This window comes from Stenella coeruleoalba (assembly GCF_951394435.1).
Source record: "Stenella coeruleoalba genome assembly, chromosome: 6".
Lineage (NCBI taxonomy): Eukaryota > Metazoa > Chordata > Mammalia > Artiodactyla > Delphinidae > Stenella > Stenella coeruleoalba.
In genome coordinates this window covers 119,608,499-119,630,670 of record NC_137151.1, presented here as the reverse complement: position 1 = coordinate 119,630,670, position 22,172 = coordinate 119,608,499, and the positions used below count along the sequence as shown (strand labels likewise).

At 36.7% G+C, this 22,172-nt stretch overlaps 1 protein-coding gene across 3 annotated transcripts in view; it reads right to left on the bottom strand.

Annotated features, from left to right (window-relative positions):
- PSMD1 (proteasome 26S subunit, non-ATPase 1) overlaps positions 1 to 22,172 on the bottom strand; it is a 105,118-nt gene that overhangs the window by 5,796 nt on the left and 77,150 nt on the right. For all 3 annotated transcript variants that reach the window (XM_079924170.1, XM_079924171.1, XM_079924172.1), the window contains 5 exons: positions 17,777 to 17,879; positions 12,079 to 12,248; positions 10,261 to 10,353; positions 8,743 to 8,829; positions 8,024 to 8,170 (listed from right to left, as the gene is read on the bottom strand). In XM_079924170.1, coding sequence (XP_079780296.1) covers positions 8,024 to 8,170; positions 8,743 to 8,829; positions 10,261 to 10,353; positions 12,079 to 12,248; positions 17,777 to 17,879 — 600 coding nt within the window. The remainder of the gene's footprint in view (positions 1 to 8,023; positions 8,171 to 8,742; positions 8,830 to 10,260; positions 10,354 to 12,078; positions 12,249 to 17,776; positions 17,880 to 22,172) is intronic.

Below are 22,172 nucleotides of genomic sequence, written 5' to 3'. Positions count from 1 at the left end.
ATCCTTTGCCCATTTAAAATATACATTTTTTTAAAAATCATTGAGTTTTAAGAGTTTTAAAAAATGTATTTGGGTATAAGTCTCTTATCAGGTATGTGATTTGAAAATATTTTCTATTCTCTGGGTTTTTTTTCCACTTTCTTGATAGTGTCTTTCGTAACACAAAAGTTTTTAACTTGATTAAGTCCAATTTATCTTTTTTTTGCGGTTGCTTCTGCTTTAGATGTCACACATGAGAAAACACTGCCTAATCCAAGATCATAAAGATTTACAGATAGGGTTTATGTAGTGTTAGCTCTTATATTTGAGTCTTTGATCCATTTTCAATTAATTTTTATATATGCTGTAAGGTAGGGATCCAATTTAATTCTTTTGCATATGGATAGCCAGTTGTCTTAAGCACCATGTCTTGAAAATACTATTCTTTCCCCATTGAAGAAAACCAATCGACCATAAAATGGATTAAAGACCTAAACGTAAGACCGGATACTATAAAACTTCTAGAGGAAAACACAGGCAGAACACTCTTTGACAGAAATCGCAGCAAATTTTTTTTTAGATCCATTTCCTAGAGTAATGGAAACAAAAGCAAAAATACACAAATGGGACCTAATTAAACTTAAAAGCTTTTGCACAGCAAAGGAAACTATAAAACAAAAAGATAGCATACAAAATAAGAGAAAATATTTGCAAATGATGTGACTGACAAGGGATTAATTTCTAAAATAAACAGCTTATACAGCTCAATATCAAAAAAACAAACAATCCACTCAAAAAATGGGCAGAAGACCTAAATAGACATTTCTCCAAAGAAGACATACAGATGGCCAACAGGCACATGAAAAGATGCTCAGCATCACTAACTATTAGAGAAATGTAAATCAAAACTACAATGAGCTATCACCTCACACAGGTGAGAATGGCCATCATCAAAAAAAACTACAAATAATACATGCTGGAGAGAGTGTGGAGAAAAGGGAACCCTCCTACACTGTTGGTGGGAATATAAATTGGTGCAGCCACTATGGAGAACACTATGGAGGCTCCTTAAAAAACTAAAAACAGAGTTACTATATAATCCTGTAATCCCACTCCTGGGCATGTATCTGGAAAAGACAAAAACTAATTCAGAAAGATATATGCACCCCAATGCTCATAGCAGCACTATTTACAATAGCCAAGACATGGAAGCAACCTAAATGCCCACTGACAGATGAATGGATAAAGATGTGGTATATATATGTGTACGTACACACACACACACACACACACACACAGGAATATTACTCAGCCATAAAAAAGAATGAAATAATGCCATCTGCAGCAACATGGATGGACCAAGAGATTATCGTATACTCAGTGAAGAAAGTCAGATAGACAAAGACAAATATAATATCATATCACTTATCTGTGGAATCTAAAAAAACGGTACAAATTTATTTACAAAACAGAAGTATACTCAGATAATACTGTAGAAAGCAAACTTACGGTTACCAAAGGGGAAAGGTGTGGGGGGGGGGGATAAATTAAGGGGAAAGGGTGTGGGGGGGGATAAATTAGGAGTTTGGGATTAACAGATACACACTACTATATATAAAAGAGATAAACAACAAGGACCTACTGTATAGCACAGGGAACTACATCCAACATCTTATAATAACCTATAATGGAAAAGAATCTGAAAAAGAGTAGATATATACATAAATGTATAACTGAATCACTTTGCTGTATGTATACCTGAAACTAATACAACATTGTAAATCAACTATACTTCAATTAAAAAAAAAGTCATATTGACCATAAATTTTTGGACTCTCAATTTAAAGTCATTTATCTGGATGTCTATCCTTATGCCAATACCAGTTTTGATTACTGTAGCTTTGTAGTAAGTTTTGAAATTGGGAAGTGTGATTCTTCCAACTCTGCTCTTCTTTCTCAAGATTGTTTTGGCTATTCTGGGTCCCCTGTATTTCCATATGAATTTTAGGATCAGTTTGTATATTTCTGCAAAATAAAGTTACCTGGGATTTTGATAAGGACTGTGTTGAATCTATAGATCAAATTGGGGAGTACTGCCATCTTGAGTAATACTAAATTTTCCAATTTGTGAACATTAATTATTGGCTCTGTAGTTTTTTTCCTTGTAATGTCTTTGCCTGGTTTTACTACAGAGTAATATTGGCCACACAGAATAAGTTTGGCAGTGTTTCCTCCTCTTGTATTTTTTAAGAGCAGTTTGTAAAGGATTGGTGCTATTTTTTCTTTAAACATTTGATGGAATTAACCAGTGAAGCCATCTGGCCCTGGGCTTTTCTTTATAGCTTCCTGATTATTAATTCAATCTCTTTACTTGTTATATATCTATTCAGATTTACTATTTCTTCTTGAGTCAGTTGTAGTAGTTTGTGTCTTTCTAGGACTTTGTCAATTTCATCTAAATTACCTAATTTGTTGACATATAGTTATTCACAGTATACTCTCATAATCCTTTTATTTCTGTAAGGTTGGTAGTAATGTGTAAGGCTGGTAGTAATGTCTCCTCTTTGTTTCCTGATTTTAGTAATTTGAGTCTTTCCCCTTTTTTTGATTAAACAGATAGAAATTTATTTGCCCTATATAGTAAGAATCATAACAATATCCAACTTTAGTATACACATACTGTGTGCCAGACATGGTTCTGTATGGCTCACGTATGTGCCAAACATACCTATATGTTGTGTCCCCTCCCCCAATTCATATGTTGAAATCCTACCCCACCCCCACAAAGTGTAATGGTATGAGAAGTTGGGTCTTTAGGATGCAATTAGGTCATGAAGGCAAAGCCCTCAGGAATGAAATTCATGCCCTTATAAGAAGAAACATGAAGGGAGTTTGCTTTGTCTTTCTCTGCTATGTGAGGATACAATGAGAAGAGGGCTGTCTATAAGCTGGGATGATGGCCTTTACCAAGAACTTGCTCATGCTGGCACCCTGTTCTTGGACTTCTAGTCTCAGAACTGTGAGAAAGAAAGATTTGTTGTTTAAGCCACCCAGTCTTAAACAGTAGGTGGCAATTTGCTATAGCAGCCAGAACAGACTAAGACATATTTTAATGCAAATTACATTTTTATACAGTGTGTACACATCAACACCAATTTATGATTGCACTGTACACTTGTCTTTTAAATCAGATAAGAGGAAAAAAGACCAGGGAGTGGGTGGTGAGCTGGCCACCCTGGGGACAGGGTGAGAGCAGACTCGGGCCACAGGGTGGGGTCCCTCTGGTCTAGAGTTCTGTGACCACATTTTCTGAACTCCAACTCATCTGATAAAGAATTTTACTGGATCCCTTCATAATCTTAAGAATTACTGAAGACCACAAATAACAAATATTGGCAAGGATGTGGAGAAAAGGGAACCCTTGTGCACTGTTGGTGGGAATGTAAACTGGTTCAGCCACTATGGACAACAGTATGGAGGTTCCTGAAAAAACTAAAACTAGAACTACCAGATGATCTAGCAATTCTACTCCTGGGTATGTATCTGAAGAAAATGAACATTAATTTGAAAAGATATATGCACTGCAATATTCACAGCAACATTGTTTACAATAGCCAAGATATGGAAGCAATGTAAGCGTCCATAAACAGGTGAATGAATAAAAAAGAATAAATGGAATACTACTCAGCCATAAAAAAGAATGAAATTGTGCCATTTGCAACAACACGGATGGAATTGGAGGGTATTATGCTCAGTGAAATAAGTCAACGAACTAGCAGAAAGAGAAACTAAGAAAACAATCCCGTTTACAATTGCAACAAAAAGAATAAAATATCTAGGAGTAAGTTTAATCAAGGAGGAGAAAAACCTATATACTGATAACTGAATAAGACATTGTTGAACAAAACTGAAAATACAAAGAAATGGAAAGACATTTCATGCTCATAAATTAGAAAAATTAACAATATTAAAATGTCCATATACCTAAAGCAATCTATAGGTTCAATGTAATCCCTATCACAATCTCAATGACATTTGTTTTTACGGAAATAGAACCAAAAAAATCCTAAATTTTAAAATGTAAATACAGAAGACCTGGAATAGCCAAAGAAATCCTGAGAAAAAAGAACCAAGCTGGAGGTGTCACACTCCCTGATTTCAAATTATACTACAAAGCTGTAGTAATCAAAGCAGCATGGTATCGGCAGAAAAATAGACACAACAGACACACAGATCAATGGAACAGAACTGAACATTCAGAAATAAACCCACATATACAGACAACTAATTTATGACAAAGGAGCCAAGAGCATACAGTAGAGAAAGTAAAGTCTCTTCAATAAACCGTGTTGTGAAAACTGGACAGCCAAATGCAAAAGAATGAAACCAGACCACTTTCTTACAGCATACACAAAAATTAACTCAAAATGTATTAAAGACTTGAATGTAAGACCTGAAACTGTAAGACTCCTAGAAGAAAACACAGGCAGTATGCTTTCTGACATTGCTTTTAGCAGTATCTGTCTGGATATGTTTCCTCAGACAAGGGAAACAAAAGTGAAAATGAACAAATGGGACTACTTCAAACCAAAAGTTTCTCCACAGCAAAGGAAACCATCAATGAAAAGAAAACCTACCAAATGGGAGAAGATATTTGCAAATCATATATCCATCATACAAGAGGTTCATATCCAAAATATATAAAGAAATTTACAACTGACCAATAAAAAAACAAATGACTAAATTTAAAAAATGCAAAGGAGTTGAATAGATATTTTTCCAAAGAAGATACAGGTGGCCAACAGGCACATGAAAAGATGTTCAACATTGCTAATTATTAAGTAAATGCAAATCAATCAAAACTGCAAGATATTACCTCATACCCATTAGAACAGCTATTATCAAAAAGGCAAAAAATAACAAGGGTTGGAGAGGATGTGGAGAAAAGGAAACCCTGGTACACTGTTGGTCGAAATGTAAATGGATGTAGCCATTGTGGAAAACAGTATGCAGATTCCTCAAAGAATAATCCAGCTATTCCACTTCTGGGAATATGAAAACACTAATTTGAAAAGATATATGTACCCCTCTGTTCATAGCAGCATTATTTATAACAGCCAAGATATGGACACAACCTAAGTGCCTATTGATAGAAGAATGGATAAAAAAGATGTGACACACACACACACACACACACACACACACACACACAATGGAATACTTACTACTCAGCCATAAAAAAAGGATGAAACCTTGCCATCTGCAATAACATGGATACACCTTGAGGGTATTATGCTAAGTGAAATAAGTTAGATGGAGAAAGACAAATACCACGATTTCACTCATATATGGACTAAAACAAAAATATTAATGAACAAGCAAAACAAAACAAAGCAAAAAAAAAAAAACCATAGAGAAAACAGTAACTTCTTGGGGGGTGCGGGAGGGTGAAATGGAGAAAGGGGGGTCAACTGTATGGTGATGGATGGAAACTAGAGTTTTGGTGGTGAGCATACTGCTGTGTATACAGAAGGTGAATTATAATGTGGTATACACAAAACTTACATTTGTTATAAACCAATGTTACCTCAGTTAAAAAAAAGAAGAAAAGAATCCTTCTTTGTCTTTCAACAGTGTGATTATGATGTGTCTAGGTGTGGATCTCTTTATCTTACTTGGATTCACTGAGCATCCTGGATATGTAGATCAATGTTATTCATAAAATTATGGAAGTTTTCAGTCATTATTTCTTCAAATATTCTTCTATAATTTTCTCTCTCTTTTTGGGACTCCCTTTAGCCCATTTCTGTGTATGCTGGTATGCTTGGCTTTTAACAGGTCTGTTCATTTTTTCTTCACCCTTTTTTTGTTGTTCCTCAAATGACCTATTTTCAAGTTTGCTCAAGTCTTCCTGAATCAGCTGTTGAGCTCCTCTAGCAAATTTTTCATTTCAGTTATTGTATTTTTCAAATCCAGAATGTCTATTTGATTATTTTTTACAATTTCTATCTCTTTACTGATATTCATGATTTGTTTAGATAACATTCTTATACTTTCCTTTAGTTCTATAGACATAGTTCCTTTAGTTCTTTGAACATATTTTAGTTGATTTAGTCTGCCTATTATGTACAACACCTAGGCTTCCTCAGAGAGAGTTTTATTTATTGCTTTTTTCCTGTGTATGAGTCATGTTTTATTGCTTTGTATATCTTATAATTTTCTGTTGAAAACTGGACACTTAAATAATACAATGTGGCAACTCTGGAAATCAGATTCTCACCTCTCCCCAGGGTTTGCTGTTGTTGTCTGTTTTGTGACTTTTCTATAAAGTGTTTTCTGTTGTGTGTGATCACTGAAGTCTTCTCTCAGTTACCTGATTGGACAGCTAATGACTAGCCAGGGATTTCCTTAAACATGTGGAACAATAAGTCTCCGAGTCTTTGCTGAGGGGCTATGTGTGTGATTGGGGCACACCTTCAATAGTCAGCCAGGCACAGACAGAAGAAATCTTTTCGCTTGTAAATGAACAACTGTTACAGCTTCCTCGGATTTATTTTGAGCAAAGGCTTAACAATCATTTAAGTTCCAGCTGAGGAAAACCAGTCTCCTCATATGGCCTCATGACACTGAGCATATACTTTGCTCTCTTTAGTTCTTCATAATTGTCAAAATCACTAGGTGTTTTGTGTGCTTAAAGTACTCACTAGTTGTGTACTAATATACCTGTTCCAGCATGAGCAGTTTTGAAAGGATGCTGTTAGAATATATTCTCCAGAAACATGTCACTTTAGCGAGCTGGGTTGCAGATTAGATAGCGACTACATTTAATGTGTCCATTAGTGGTTCTATTAATTCATTCATTCGACACTACAGACCAGCAGTATTAGGTCCTAGTAATGCAGAATTAATAGGAGATGGGAGAAAACCTGCAAGCTATTCCGTCTTTCCCGGCCTGACTGCCTGCTGCCCACAGATGGCTGATGATTTGTCACCACCACCAAGTAATATTCACTGACTGAGGATTTACCATGTTCCACATGTTGTTTTAAGTGTTTCACATATAACAACCTATTTAATCTTTACAATATTCCTAGGCGGTAGGTAGTATCACCATCCCAATTATTAGATGAGGAAACTGAAAGACGAAGCAATCAAATGACTTGTCTCAGTTACACAGCTAAGAAACAGCAGATCTGCAATATAAACTCAGTTCCGCCCAATTCTAGCTCTTCCACTAAATATCTTCCATCCTCTGCGCTTGTCTCCTCTAGCTGATAATCTAATCAGGTAAGAGCTTGACTCACAATTGTGGTTAAGAGTTGTCACCACCATCAGGGACCACCTTCAAGCTGATGAGAATGGGTTTACTTTTCTATAAGGATCTAGAAATCTTGTCTATGACATTTGAGACAGGCCCAGGATTTGAATGTATTAAATATGTCTACTAATGGTTCTCTAGTTTTCGAGATACAAGAACGTAGAAAATAAAGACATTATCATGGCTCAAATTTCTGATCAGCATTCGTTTCTAAAATGAAACATTCTGCCCTAGAATAAATTAAATGGTGTGAAGATCCTTTTCTAATTGTATAATAGAACACTCTAAGTGCTTATGTATTAAATGTATTACCTTGTTCAATCACATTCCTATGAGTTAAGGATGATAATTCTTATTTTATAGTAGTGAAAACTGAGGAAGAGAGGATTAGTACTTGGCTTAAGGTCTCATAGGCTGAGAGTGGTAGAATCAGGATTCAAACTCAGGATGTCTGGCTCCAGAGTCTGTAGTCCAAATCACTATGCTGTATTAGAAACTTCCATGATGTAAGCCTTTGGTAGATGAAGGATGTTTGCAGGGTCACACAAAGAAAAGTCTCCCCAAATCTATATGGAATGCAAGGGAATGTCCTCTTTTGCTAAGAGATTTATTAGTACTACAGAGCTTTTCCCAATACTTTGGAGATTTATCCTTCTCTATAAAGATTCCATTGCCCTACAGATTAACATCCTACTGGTATATAGTTAAGGGCCATTGGTGACTTACTGGTTTGAAAGGCTGGTATCTGCAGGTCTCTGGCATGCTTAGGACCTTAAGCTGGGCAGGCATAACTCGGGCTGGGTTATCCAATAACTGGAAGTTTGGCTCAGGTTCTTTTTTCTTCTCTTTTTCTTCCTTTTTCTCTGCCTCATCCTACGGGGGAAAAAATAGCCCCATAAAGGTTCACTTCTGTTCTACATCACTGAATAATGTTTAATAAATTTACTGAGCAACTATTGGGTGCAAAAGGTAGTTAGGATTAGACATAACGGAAGTAGAAGTAAAGTGATACCAGACTCAGACAAGAGAGATGGTAACTCTGCTTGGGGGTGAGAATGATACTTAACTTAGTTGTAAAGAGTGAGAAGGTTTTTCTATCATCAGAGATATTCAAAAATAAATGATGTTCCCTTTGCCTGAAAGGGCTTTTCTCTCTACCACCATCATCTCACTGTCTAATGAAAATCCTACTCTGCCCTTCAAAACTCATTTTAGTTGCCATTTCCTCCAAGAACTCATTTTTGATTTGTACCCTTCTATTCTTCCCATGAATGGGTATAATTTCTAAAGTCTCTTCCAATTAAAATTTTGAGTCTCCATGCTTGGAACAGGATAATTATTTAAAGGAAGCCAAGAGCAAGGTATAACAATGTTCAACTAAGGAAGAATCTGGACCATGACAGAGAAAGCTACATCAACCCATATGACCACCAAGTTATACCTACCACTTCCATTTTCTCCTCTTCCTTTTTTTCCTTTTCTTTTTCCTTCTTTTTAGCCTTGGCAGTTATAGATAGCACAGCAGTGGAAACCTAGAGGAGTGAACAGGGTAAATCATTTTAATCCCTTACTTACACGCAAATGTACAAGCCCAATGAGAATTCAGTTCTACAGTACTATTCTGTTTCCTGGTAGTAAGTATCATAAAGAACAAAATAATCTGGGAATATAAAGATAACTTACTGTTACAGTCATCAGGTAAATCTTTAGTTCCTAGAGGCCTGTGTCCAATATAACTCTAATTTTTTCTGATCTGTAGTATACCTTGGATGTGAGTTTGCTATGATAAGTTTCTAAGATAGAGATTTGGGTGCCACATCCTTTTTTACTTCATAGGGAAAGCACTGGAAAACAAAAATTTTCTCCAAACCTGGTCGTAAAGATCTCTCACTGGACTAGATGCCCTACAATGGTAATCCACAGTGGGTGAGTCGTTAACCTAGAATTATCCTCCTTGATGGGTCTCATTGAAATCAAAGGTGAAACAGGTACTTCGAAAGGCTGGGCAGTAATGGTGTAAAGCTGCCTTTGTTTTAGACTCAAAAGGGAGAGGGCCCTGAAACACAGCTGATGAACAAGATACTGTTGTCAAAGGATACCATCACCTACCACCCGCAAATTTGGTCAGTTATATAATTATCCCTACTTAACTATAACATGTACAGCAAATAGTCAACTGGCTAATATGGAACATTTTCTTGAGGGAAAAAATCATTTTCCTAAACCTCAAGTGTCATAAAGGGTAATTTTACTGAGAAAACTACAGGGGCAAGCACAGCTCTCAATTTCACCATACTTTAACTTAACACGTATCAGTGAGTGTCTTCATGCTTGTGGGGAGGAGTATAAATTGGTTATATCCATTTTGAAAAGAAATTTAGTTGACACTTATAAAAATAAATAATGTGCATTACTTTTGATCAAGCAATTCCATATCTAAGATCCTAACCTATAGATATACTTGTACAAGTGCACAAATATACACGTATAAAAACTCTATTCCAGTCCCATTTGTAACAGTGACAAATCAGAAATAACCTTAAATGTCTATCAGATAAAGAACTGGTAAGACAATGATATATACATAAAGGGATTGCTCTGCAGCTTTGGAAAAAGAGATCAATACACATTGAAAGTTTTTTAAAAAACTGTTAAAGTGAAAACAATAAGATGCAGAACAGCACACAGAATAATTCGATTTGTGGTATAAAAAGTATAGCTATGTGCAGAAAAAACATTTGGAGGGATTCACAAATTGTGATTCCTGCAACATGGGACTTGGATGACCAGGAGAGAAAAGGGCTTTCACTTTCTATTCCTGTGTAACGTTCGATTTTACTATGAGAAGTATTACTTTAAAAATACCTACTTTAAAACATAACAATATTTAAAACAAACCCAAGTAAAACACTAAGCAGCTCCTATATAGGTACAAATGGTGCCCAAAGTAGCAAAAAACCTACCTTTTCCTTTTCTTTTTCTTTTGGTACTTCCAGAGGGGCAGGATATGCAAATGTTGATGGTTTACAGTTTGATTTATATTGAACTTTCGGCATCTGAAGAAATAAGAGAATTCCCCCCCTCTATTAAAATAATCAAAATCAAGATTTAAGTATTCTATGCTCTTAACAAGCATACAGATGCCAAGGGGTGCCAGAAGTTTCAATCCTGGCTAAATTACACAGTTATTCAATTATGTTACCACTCCTCCCTTAAAGGCATCTCTTTCTTTCACTGAATTAGTTTTGAGGTGCTTTACAGAACTACTGTGGTTCCCTATACTTTCTTCAAGCTCTGTGCCTTTAAACAGGCATCCCTTTCATTTTTACTGACCACACATCCTGCTTCAGAGCGTTAAGTCCCACTCACAGTGTGAGCGTCAGATCAACTGTTACCTTCTTTGTAAAGTGTCATCTGATTATCTAACCTGCATTCCTAACTTCCATGTCCCTTCCTTGTACCACAGTAACAACCTATACACGTCCATATACAGTTTCTACACCATATAATCACAACTTACAAGAGTCTAGCATGAGCCTAATGGAAAAGTCGGCTTTGCATTACTTATTGACCAGGTTTAAAGTTCTCTAGTCTGAATTTTTCTCTATTTACCCAAGAGAATGGTAATGAGCATCACATTTACTAGGACAAGCAATCTTGTCTTTTCCATCCCACTTTCACTGTAAGGAATGGAAACAGAGATCATAAAATTGTGTGCCAGAGGAAGAAGTCCCTAAAGATTATACAGTATGTTTAACCACAATGTTAAATGTTAGGGATTGGGAAAACAAAAGATTCTTGCTCTGAGAGATAAAACTGCTCAATATTTACAAATGTGAGTAGTTTAATACTGAAACACTTAGAGGATAATTAATTGGCTATACAGTTATACTGAAAAAAATCAATTCAATGAAATACTCAATCTTTACCGGCCATTTTTTGGCCTAAAATTTTTCCACTCTGAAAACTTAACAGAATGTTTTAACAATGGCGATGACCAAATGTAAGAGTTATTTAAAGATCAAAAAGCCTCTGAGAGGATGCAAGACCAAGAAAGTGATTCATCAGGCCATAGGACTGAGAAAAAAGACATAAGCAAAAATCTCATTTAAAAAAAAAAAAAAGGATAGTGTGATGACAGGGAATGTATCACCTTAAGTCTTTGACTTAAGTGACTAGTTTTCTGTCAGTGTCCCTGGCTCCTCACTGCTGGTCTTGCTTTCTGCCACTACCAAACGGACATCCTCCTATCTTGTTTTCCCTTTAGCAACAATCCTCTCTTCCATCAAATGCTCTAGCATCACATAACACTGAAACATATCCCTGTCTCAAACCTTCCTTCCTTAATAAGATTTAGTTTAGGTCTTCCTTGCCCAGATTATTGCAATAGCATTGTAACAAATTTCCACTGATATCAGAATGTTTCTAAAATGCAAATCTCATTTATCTGCATGAAATCCTACAACAGCTCTCACAGACCTTCAATATTAAATAAAATTCATCAGTGATTATAAATCCTTTGCATATTTTTATATTTTGCCCCCCTCTTACCAATCCCTCTCAATTGATTTACCCAAGGTTACGCAGTTAGTAAAAAGACTTCATTTTCAAAACTTCCACCAACACACTCCTCTCAATAAGGTGATGATTCAGTCTGAAGGGAAAATACTTTATTAATAAGATGCCAACTAATCTTTAAGATTTTATGAAAATCCTCGTGAGTGGGTGGCAAATAGGATATGGTGAAGATACAATATAAAACTGAGGTCTCACAAACATACCTTTAAGTCCTTGTTAAGGCCAATGACACAGGTAGGGGTATAAGCCAATGACAGGAAGTGTGAAAGAGGAAACCAGAACCAGAATTGGGTAAAGACAAGGACGCCAACCACAGAAGGCATATGGGTGTGCCCAGTTCTGGACTGCAAGGAGATTGTGACATTATGTCCACCTGTAGAAAAGGAGAGAAATCATAAACATGAATCTAGTTGAGCAATAATAAAGATTTCTAAGTACTACACTAGGGAAAAATTTGGTGATTATTTTGAGAGTATAGTTCTAAAATCTAATATGAAGTCACTGGAATTAGTTAGCCAATGAGCTATCTAGGGTGTCCAAAATTGGAAATACTGGACTAAGGGTAATTTAGAACTTCTTTCTATATAGATAGGCATTTTTCAAAAACTAAGCCTGAAGGATATCAGAACGTGTATGCTTAATTAAATATTAATCTATATTGTACATTGGCTTTTAATGTGCAAACAAAAAGTAAAATTTTAGTACATATCATATTTGTAAACAGTGGCAAAGAGACAAGAGGTAAATACTGTTTGCTTATTTTTATTCTTTCTGCTTTAGTCATGTCTGAATGTAGGCAGCTCCAAGATTAACTAGCCTTGTGATCTTGGACAAATCACTTTACCTCTAAAAGTTTTTTTTCCCATTGGCAAAATGAGAGTTTGAACTTGAGCATTTGAACTAGAGCACTACCACTAACAAAAGAAAAATTTTAATATCCAATCCTTGATTCAACTGAAAAAATTTTTTGAGGAAGCACAATATGTAAAACAATGAAATCAGAGCTAATTCTGTTAAATCAGAAGAGATTTGGGGCTTGAATCTGACCTGTAAATCTACCTCTTTCCACGTCCCCTAGACTTTCCCTTGAGGGAGTGCAGAGAAACACAGTTTGAAAGCTAGTGAACAAGAACTAAGATCCAAGTATCAGTTAGCTAAGATCTCTACTGGGACCTCATAAGGCTGAGATTCTAGGAGGCTTTAGGGGTTGCAAACTTGAATGTCTTTAGGAACTGGTCAGGTAAACAAATGAGAAAAGTTGGACTGAAACCAGTGTGAATTGAAGCAAACTGAAAAGTTCATGTCGGGCTTCCCTGGTGGCGCAGTGGTTGAGAGTCCGCCTGCCGATGCAGGGGACACTGGTTTGTGCCCCGGTCTGGGAAGATCCCACATGCCGTGGAGCGGCTGGGCCCGTGAGCCATGGCTGCTGAGCCTGCACGTCGGGAGCCTGTGCTCTGCAACGGAAGAGGCCACAACGGTGAGAGGCCCGTGTGTTGCAAAAAAAAAAAAAAAAAAAAGTTCGTGTCATATTTAAAGAGGACATGTTACTAGGGGTGTTAGATCCAGGGTCACTATGTAATTTTGTTTTTAAGAGTACACTTGAATCTGGATTTTGGACAAAATTTTGCAAATTTTGCTAGGCAGGCAAAAACGTATTTAAGGCAGGTACGGCCCATGGGCTGTTGTGTTGCAGCCTCTGGCCTATAGTAACAGTGTTAGTGTTGGACCCCAGAACTTTGAGACACGAATCTTTTAGTTTATATAATATAGCCCATAAAAATAAGGCTTGTTTGTGCCTAGTCACCATCCTAATATGAATTCCAATTCTGGATTTCCATTGCTCACATTTCACTTCTCTTCATCTCAGTATCACACAGACACCTTCATGTTTTTTATGTATTTATTTATGGCTGTGTTGGGTCTTTGTTGCTATGCAAAGGCTTTCTCTAGTTGCGGTGAGTGGGGGCTACTCTTTGTTGTGGTGTGCAGGCTTCTCATTGCAGTGGCTTCTCGTGTTGCGGAGCACGGGCTCTAGGTGCATGGGCTTCAGCAGTTGTCACACGTGGGCTCAGTAGTTGTGGCTCACGGGTTTAGTTGCTCTGTGGCATGTGGGATTTCCCCGGACCAGGGCTTGAACCCGTGTCCCCTGCATTGGCGGGCCGATTCTTAACCACTGCGCCACCAGGGAAGTCCTGCCTTCATGTTTTGCTTGGAGTTAGGAAGTGAGTACTAACTTTACTAAGCCAAAAAGCATTTTTTATAAGAATCAGCGTTCTACTGTTCAACCAAATAACCTAGATTTTCTTAATACTCCCTCTACAGATATTTCATTTAAGATTTTACCTAGAAATAAATCAGGTATACTTTAATTGTGTTTTTCCAACAGGAATGAGTTATACTTTTACTGTCTACTTATATTCTTCCCTACTCTAAACCCTACATTCACAGAATGCTTACAATATATTAAAAATTTTGAAATACTGAAAAAGATTCCAAGGAGCCTCCAATCTAGTGAAGACAGATAATTAGATAATTAAAATAAGGCACAAAAGTATTATGTTAGGTATAACTGGGTACTAGGCCCACCTACATGGTGGAGGCTGAATACAGTAGAAGAGGGGGGAAAGGCTTCCTAGAGAATGTGATATTTGATCTAAGTTTTGAAGCTGAATTTTCTTTTATTTCAATGAAACCTATCTTCTTCAGACTTAGAAACTAAACTAGCCTTTAGTTCTAATAGTTTGAGATTTAATATGAAACAAGGGCAAGTTTATTCTGTTGATAGTGTTTGCACAGTTTTACAAACTTCACCATAAACTTTCTTAATCTTCAGCTTTTCTCCTTGAAGAAACCAAATCATTGAGTGAGTTCTCATAAACTTTACTCACTCCTTTGAAGTTGCCCTCTCCAGATTTTCTCTACTACCATTCACTTCTGAGAGAGAAATTACAGGACTAAAATTTTTTCTAATGCAGTTGCAGAAATGTTTTCCAGGAAGAAAGGATATTAGCAAAGTGAAAAAGGGTAAGAAAATAATCTTATGCTCCTAATAGCAAATATGGCAGTACACGACTTTCATGTACTTAATGACACTAAAAAGAGAAATGGAAAGAAGCATCAAAACTTGATTGGTTCACCACAGATCAAACAGACACTCCCCAAAAAAAAGATGGAAGGAGCGAAGGGCTCAAAGAGGAAGGAGGGGAAACCAGAGAGAGGACTTCTAGTAAAGATGGCAGAATAAAGCTAAAACAAAGAATTATTCTCTCCCCAATTTCGTAACAAATGACTCTAACTTAGTAGTACTAAAGAATGAGTAAAGGGTTGAAGCCTAAAACCACAAACTTCAAAAACTAGCAGCTAAAAGAAAACATAAAAGATTATGGAGTAGTAAAATGCTACTTCTAAATCCTATTTAAAAACCAGTTACCAAAAGTAGCCAATCTGAAAAGGTTACATACTGTATGATTCCAACTATATAACATTCTGGAAAAGGAAAAACTAAAGCTATAGAGACAGCAGAAAGATCAGTGGTTGCCCGGGGACTGGGGGTGCGGGGGTGGGGAGGGAGGGAGGGATGCAAATGTAGAGCACAGAGGATTTTTAAGGCAGTGAAAGTATTCTGTATGATACTGTAAAGGTGGATACATATCATTACGCATCTATCAAAACCCATAGAGAGTGAACCCGAATGTAAACTAGAGACTGACAAAATCCAGTCAGTTAAGGGTTAAGTCTTAGTATAGATATCTTGGAAAAAGAAACAGCAATAAAAGAAATGGTGGTGAGCACTGAATCCCTTTAAATAAGAAACTAAGACTAAACTGTGAGAATTATGATTTCACAAGAGTATGTAAATGTTACGAGCTATGACAATGTAAACATAAAAATTTTGGAAGGTGGCAAAGAATGAGAAAGGAGAAACTATGGCATGTCAATGTCTGTATCATTTATACATGGGAGAGAGTACCATCAAGAACTGAAATGGTTTACTTCATCTAAAGTATCTATAGAATACTGTCCTTATTTATATACAGCTGCAACGAACTATCTTTAAATTAAAAAGAGAGAAAAATATAAATTGTACGTTAAACACTAAAAATTTAAGCAGAAAACTCTCAACTTCTTGGAAAATTAAAACAGAACAAACTTTACTAGACAAATGGATTAAAAGAGAAGGGTATTTGCCTCAAAAATTTAGAAAACAAGGACTTCCCTGGTGGTCCAGTGGCTAAGACTCCACGCTCCCAATGCAGGGGGCCCGGGTTTGATCCCTGGTCAGGGAACTAGATCCCACATGCATGCCACAACTAAGAGTTCGCATGCCACAACTAAAGATCCCACATGCTGCAACGAAGATCCTGCGTGCTGCAACTAAGACCCAGCTCAGCCAAAATAAATAAATTAATTAATTAAAAAAAATTTAGAAAACAGCACCAACATTCTAAGAACGAAAAAGCAAATAAGAGTCAAGCAAAAATAAAGAATTTAGGGGAAAAAAAGATTAGCAATAGCATATAAACAAAAAGAGAAATCTCTAGCAAATCTAATTAAGAAAAAGATAATATAATCAAATTAGAAAGGAGACAGATTTTTTTAAAAAGCCTTATATATAAGGGAGATTACCTAAAATTAAAAAATAAGGATGCTGAAAATCTTAATATGACTAAAAATACTCTAAGTACAAAACCTGACAAGGTTAACAAAAAAAACTTACAATATCAAAAACTTCAGCTTCTTTCTCTGATTTCCTTCACTAGAAATATAAACACATTTCTAGTTGACCAATAAAAGAATATTTGCAATAAATATGGCTAACAGTGTTTTTATTAGAAGAAATTAAGATAACCAACAAGTTTTAGAAAAGCTCATCTAGTAATAGAATTACTATGAAAACCTTGAGATACTATCGTTTTACCTTCCAAATTAGCAAAGATTAATGAAAAAGATTATATTCTACATGCCTAGGGTACAGTTAGAAAAAGAATCTCACACTTGAATGAAATAGTTATGCTTCCTCCCTTCTACCCTACTGAGTGAGATATCACCAGTAATAACAGTTAAAGAATAGGCTGAATGAACCCCAAGTCCAAGGTACTAAAGCACACCATTCTATCTCTTTTTTTTTTCTTTTTGCGTTACGCGGGCCTCTCACTGTTGTGGCCTCTCCCATTGCGGAGCACAGGCTCAGCGGCCATGGCTCACGGGCCCAGCCGCTCCGCGGCATGTGGGATCTTCCTGGACCGGGGCACGAACCCGTGTCCCCTGCATCAGCAGGCGGACTCTCAACCACTCCGCCACCAGGGAAGCCCCACCATTCTATCTTGAAAGGGTAGCCCATCTCTTTCTAAATAAACCATAGTGTAGTGGTGAAGAATGTGAAGTCAGGAGCCAGTTGGTACAGTGTGCTATGCATTTACTAGGCAAATATTCCATGTATCTTATTTTAGGATGATTTAGCTGCTAGAGTTTGTCTAAAACCTAATTTTTTCCTCAAAAAAATTCCAATGTCAAACTGTTTAAAACTGATATATATTAAGAAAATTAAAGGAAAAGAAATCAGCCAACACTCACTGAGCACTTTACTAAGTGACTGGGACTGTTTTAGTTGCTTTACATGTATTTTTAATCCACCAACACTATGAGGTAGACCTTACGAAACAAGAAAACAGACATAAAGAGGGGAAATATAGCTAGTACTGTAAAGGGACTGGGATTCAAACCGTAATAGTCTGCAGTCTTAACTCTACTAAATTATTTCTATGAACTACAGGCTCCAAATTTTCTCCAGGAGTAATTTGTCCCAGACTCCATTTCTACATTGTCATATAGTTAGAACATATATTTCATTAGATTTAGTTTAAACAGACAAATTAATATGGAAGATTTAAAAACATTTACCTGCATCCAGTATGCCCTGGGCCAGAATAGCGCCAAACTTGGCCATGACATCATCGTGTTTATCATTGATGACTTTCGAATACAGCTGTCTGAACTGATTCACCTGAAGGAACAAGAAAAACAATTATAGTCTAGTTCTATTCACTTGCTGTGTCATTTTCGAGCAGGGAATAGACTGCTCAAATGGCAATGAAACCTGAGTTCTGATTCACAACATTCAAAAAGAGAGTGTTCTGGGCTTCCCTGATGGCGCAGTGTTTGAGAATCTGCCTGCCAATGCAGTGGACACGGGTTCGAGCCCTGGTCTGGGAAGATCCCACATGCCACGGAGCAACTAAGCACGTGAGCCACAACTACTGGGCCTGCGCACCTAGAGCCTGTGCTCCACAACAGGAGAGGCTGCAATAGTGAGAGGCCAGCACACCGCGATGATGAGTGGCCCCCGCTTGCGCAACTAGAGAAAGCCCTCACACAGAAACGAAGACCCAACACAACCAAAAATAAATAAATAAATTTATTTAAAAAAAAAAAAAGAGAGGGTTCTGGACCGGATTTGAAGGCAGAACAGTCCCATGGTTGAAATCATGGATGTCATGACTTTTCTGGTATGGGAGCACCAGCTCTGTTTTCAATCCTCATTCCACAGTGGATGATTCAGACTCGGGGGAATGCTGAGTGTGATTTCATATTGTACCACTGTTAGTCAGCAGGCTTAAACAGTTCAAGTGAACACTAAGGCTTTCAGTGAACTCTGAATTACACCTCTTCTGCTCACCATCAACCTACAGATTTCCTAATCGGCACAGTCCTTCAATTCTACCTTACAACAAACTACCTTTCACTGCAGCTGTGTGAGGCATATTTTGGATTTATATTCACATATACAATAAAGATTTTCATTATGCTTACACATCAATTTTCAGAGGACACATCACAATAATTACTCTTACCAAAAGAATACATCAAGGGACTTCCCTGGTGGCGCAGTGGTTAAGAATCCGCCTGCCAATGCAGGGGACACGGGTTGGATCCCTGGTCCACGAAGATCCCGCGTGCCGTGGAGCAACTAAGCCTGTGTGTCTCAACTACTGAGCCTGTGCTCTAGAGCTTGCGAGCCACAACTACTGAGCCTGCACTCTAGAGCCCGTGCTCCGCAACGAGAAGCCACCGCAGTGAGAAGCCTGTGCATGCCAAGGAAGAGTAGCCCCCACTCGCTGCAACTAGAGAAAGCCCGTGCGCAGCAATGAAGACCCAATGCAGCCAAAAATAAAATTAATTAAAAACAAAAAGGGAAAAAAAAATCTTAAAAAAAAAAGAACACAGCAAAATGGAATATATGCTGACTCATTCAGGGAGGGATTACTGGTAATTTTTGTTTGCTTCTTTATTATTTTCTGTATTTTCTAAAATTAACATATATTACTTTTATAATTAGAAAATAATATTTATAAAATATATGTTCTCATCAAAATATCTGATTTTTGGGTGACAATAAGGGAAATATTTTATGCTTCCTCCATGTCTTACACTTCTCTATTTTCCCACCAAGTGCTTTTCAAATGGTAAGCACCCAGAAAGGAGTCGGCTTGTTCAAGAAGCACATGATCACCAGAGCTCCCCAAATCTGCCAAAGGCAGAAAATATTGAATTTGAGTTTCCCAATATAATGATTTTATCTGCATTACATATTCTTTCAGAATCTCTTACCCTTTTCATTTATCTTGGTCGGGGAGGCCACACTGTGATACAGCTCAGAGTAACATAGGGTCAGACAACACTGGCTTATAAACACCTCTGCTCTAATAAGCTGTTTGGGTAAGTTACTTGGCTTTTCTGAGTCTCAGTTTCTTCGGCTGCTGTAAGGACTATATGAAGTAATACATATGTAAAGTAATGTGTAAAAGTAATGTGCAAAAGGCATTTTATGATTCAGTAAGCATGGCTGTCTTACCATATCAGAGCAGAGTCCTACCAGTCCTCCATGACTATCCTCTCTGCAACCTAAATACTGCTATCAAAATGATATTCCTTAAAATGGTTCTCACTTATTTATTCATAGGCAACGACAGAATGTGATAGCGAAAACAATGAACTAACTCTGCCACTACCCAGCATATGACCATTAGCAATCCACTCACTTCTTTACATCTTACTTTCTCTAACTATAAAACCCTGCACGATGAGATCATCACAAAATTCCCTTCTAGTTTTAAAAATCCTAAGGTTTGATGATTTTACTCTGGTTCAACAAGTCAAATTCCTTTGATTCTTAACTTATTTTACATGAACACTTATATTACCTTATATAGGATGGAAATTTTATGTGCTAAGTTTACATGAACTTACAAAAAGAAACGTTGGACAAAGCACTGTATGTACATTATAAGGAAGAACTTAAATATAAAACCACATCCCAAACAACAGGACATTTGGTGAAACTAAAAGATGGAATTAAAAAAATCAATGCAAATACATAACGGGTTTATCCAATCAATATTAAGTAGACTAGTACTTTAAAAAAGCTAGTTTTTGTTCATCACTTAAAAATTTTTCCTCACATTTTATTACTTATGCAGCAGTAACTTAATTTTCATTATTACGATTCTTCATAAAGAATTATTATATTAGGTTAGGATAGTATCTTATTTGGAAGGCGACTTTGAGCCCATCTGGTCTACTCTGCCTAATTTACAGATGTGAAAAATGGAACCAAGATAGGTAAAATGACTGGCTTGCTTGTGATTACAAACAATTAATTGCAGTCATGGCTAAGGATCATGATTTTCTGACTCAATTTCATCGCTATGAATAGTATGGCCCCCACATAAAACAAATTAGAATTTGTAGGAGAAAATCATATTAATTTCCCATTTTATATTATGATAATCTCACAGAAAAGACAATTAAATTTCAGACAATGCCGTGACCCATGCCTTCTGCTGTGCCTGATTATCTAAAATCTACCTTCTCCAAATCCTGCATTTAAAACACTCATCATGTTTTTAACTCTGTACACCTTATACTGTTGGAAAAAAACAAAACCCATACTTCTATGTCAGCGAGAAAAATAAAGGATGGGAGAAGGGCATAAAGTTCCATAAACGTCTTTTCTGTGGTTACTTATCACCTAGGTGTGTCTCTTCCTGTTTTTTTTTTTTTTTTCCTGTTTTCCTGGATATAGAAATGAAGCTGTACATCAGGGATCAGTTTTAGAGGTTTTTTTTCCCCTCTTCTCTTTCTATGACATTACATTAGCTCTTATGACTTCAACTAGGTATATAATTCCTTCCATGAGCTCACTGAGGCCCGAAGAATTTTGGAATTCAGAATTTAGAAAGGTGACATGGTGCACACACCATAAGTTATGCAATATGCTCAGTGGAGCGTGGGGGTAATATCCCGTAAGCAACCAAATTAATATTTCTGAAGCAGCAAAATGAATGTTTACTAAATGGGATAAAGGCTATAAATGAGTTCATACTGGCTCAGATTTTACAGCCAAATGAGTCCTTAAAGACAGACAAAACTCTTAGTTTTCAGACCTTTCTGTAAATTAGAATTGCAGATAAAGGCCATGAACTTATATAATTTATCTGGGCTAGCTCCCATCTCTTTCTTTAGTTCTGTTTTTTTTCCTATGCTCTCATCTTAAATCCAACTGACTTGCTATAATCTCAAACTTAACATGCCTAATGTGAAAATTATCTTTATTCTTTTTCAAGATTCCTGGCAATGCTATCATGATTTTCCCACTATCAATATCCCAAGTGATGTTTTCAGCTCCCTCCTCAATCTTATTAGTATTATTTTGTTCATGGTAGTTGGTTGTGCCTTTTCTTTATATTATCACCAACACTTTTAGGGTCCAAATCCCTGTCTTACTTAAGGCAACAGTATGGTAATACAAATTACTATTTAAAAATGTGTTATGCTGTAAAATAAAACCTTATAATATAAACGTTCATGCTGATTTATTTTAAAACTGCAAAAGCTGATCAAACTTGGCCAAATATGATCCTACTTCCAAAAAGGGTACATGCCAGTGGTGGGAGAAGCTTCCTTGTAATAGGCCTCAGGCTAGATGATATTAGGCAAGGAGGAGCATAGGATCCCATTCTTACACTTTAATATTTTTATCTGATTCTATATATGATACTTGTTATATACATGTTCAAATAACTGCTAACAGTGGAATTCACTTAATAAGAAAAACAGAAGATAGATCCTTCATAAAGAGTTGGGTTCTGGAGACAAAATAACTCCAAGGACCCATAAAAGAACAGTATTCTAGTTAAATGGTTCTGAACCTCTGGTCTAAGAGCCTTCTAAATTGGGTTTGTAATCACCCAAGGGTGTATGTATGTTCTGGGGTCTATGTTTGTGAGAGTGAGTGAGC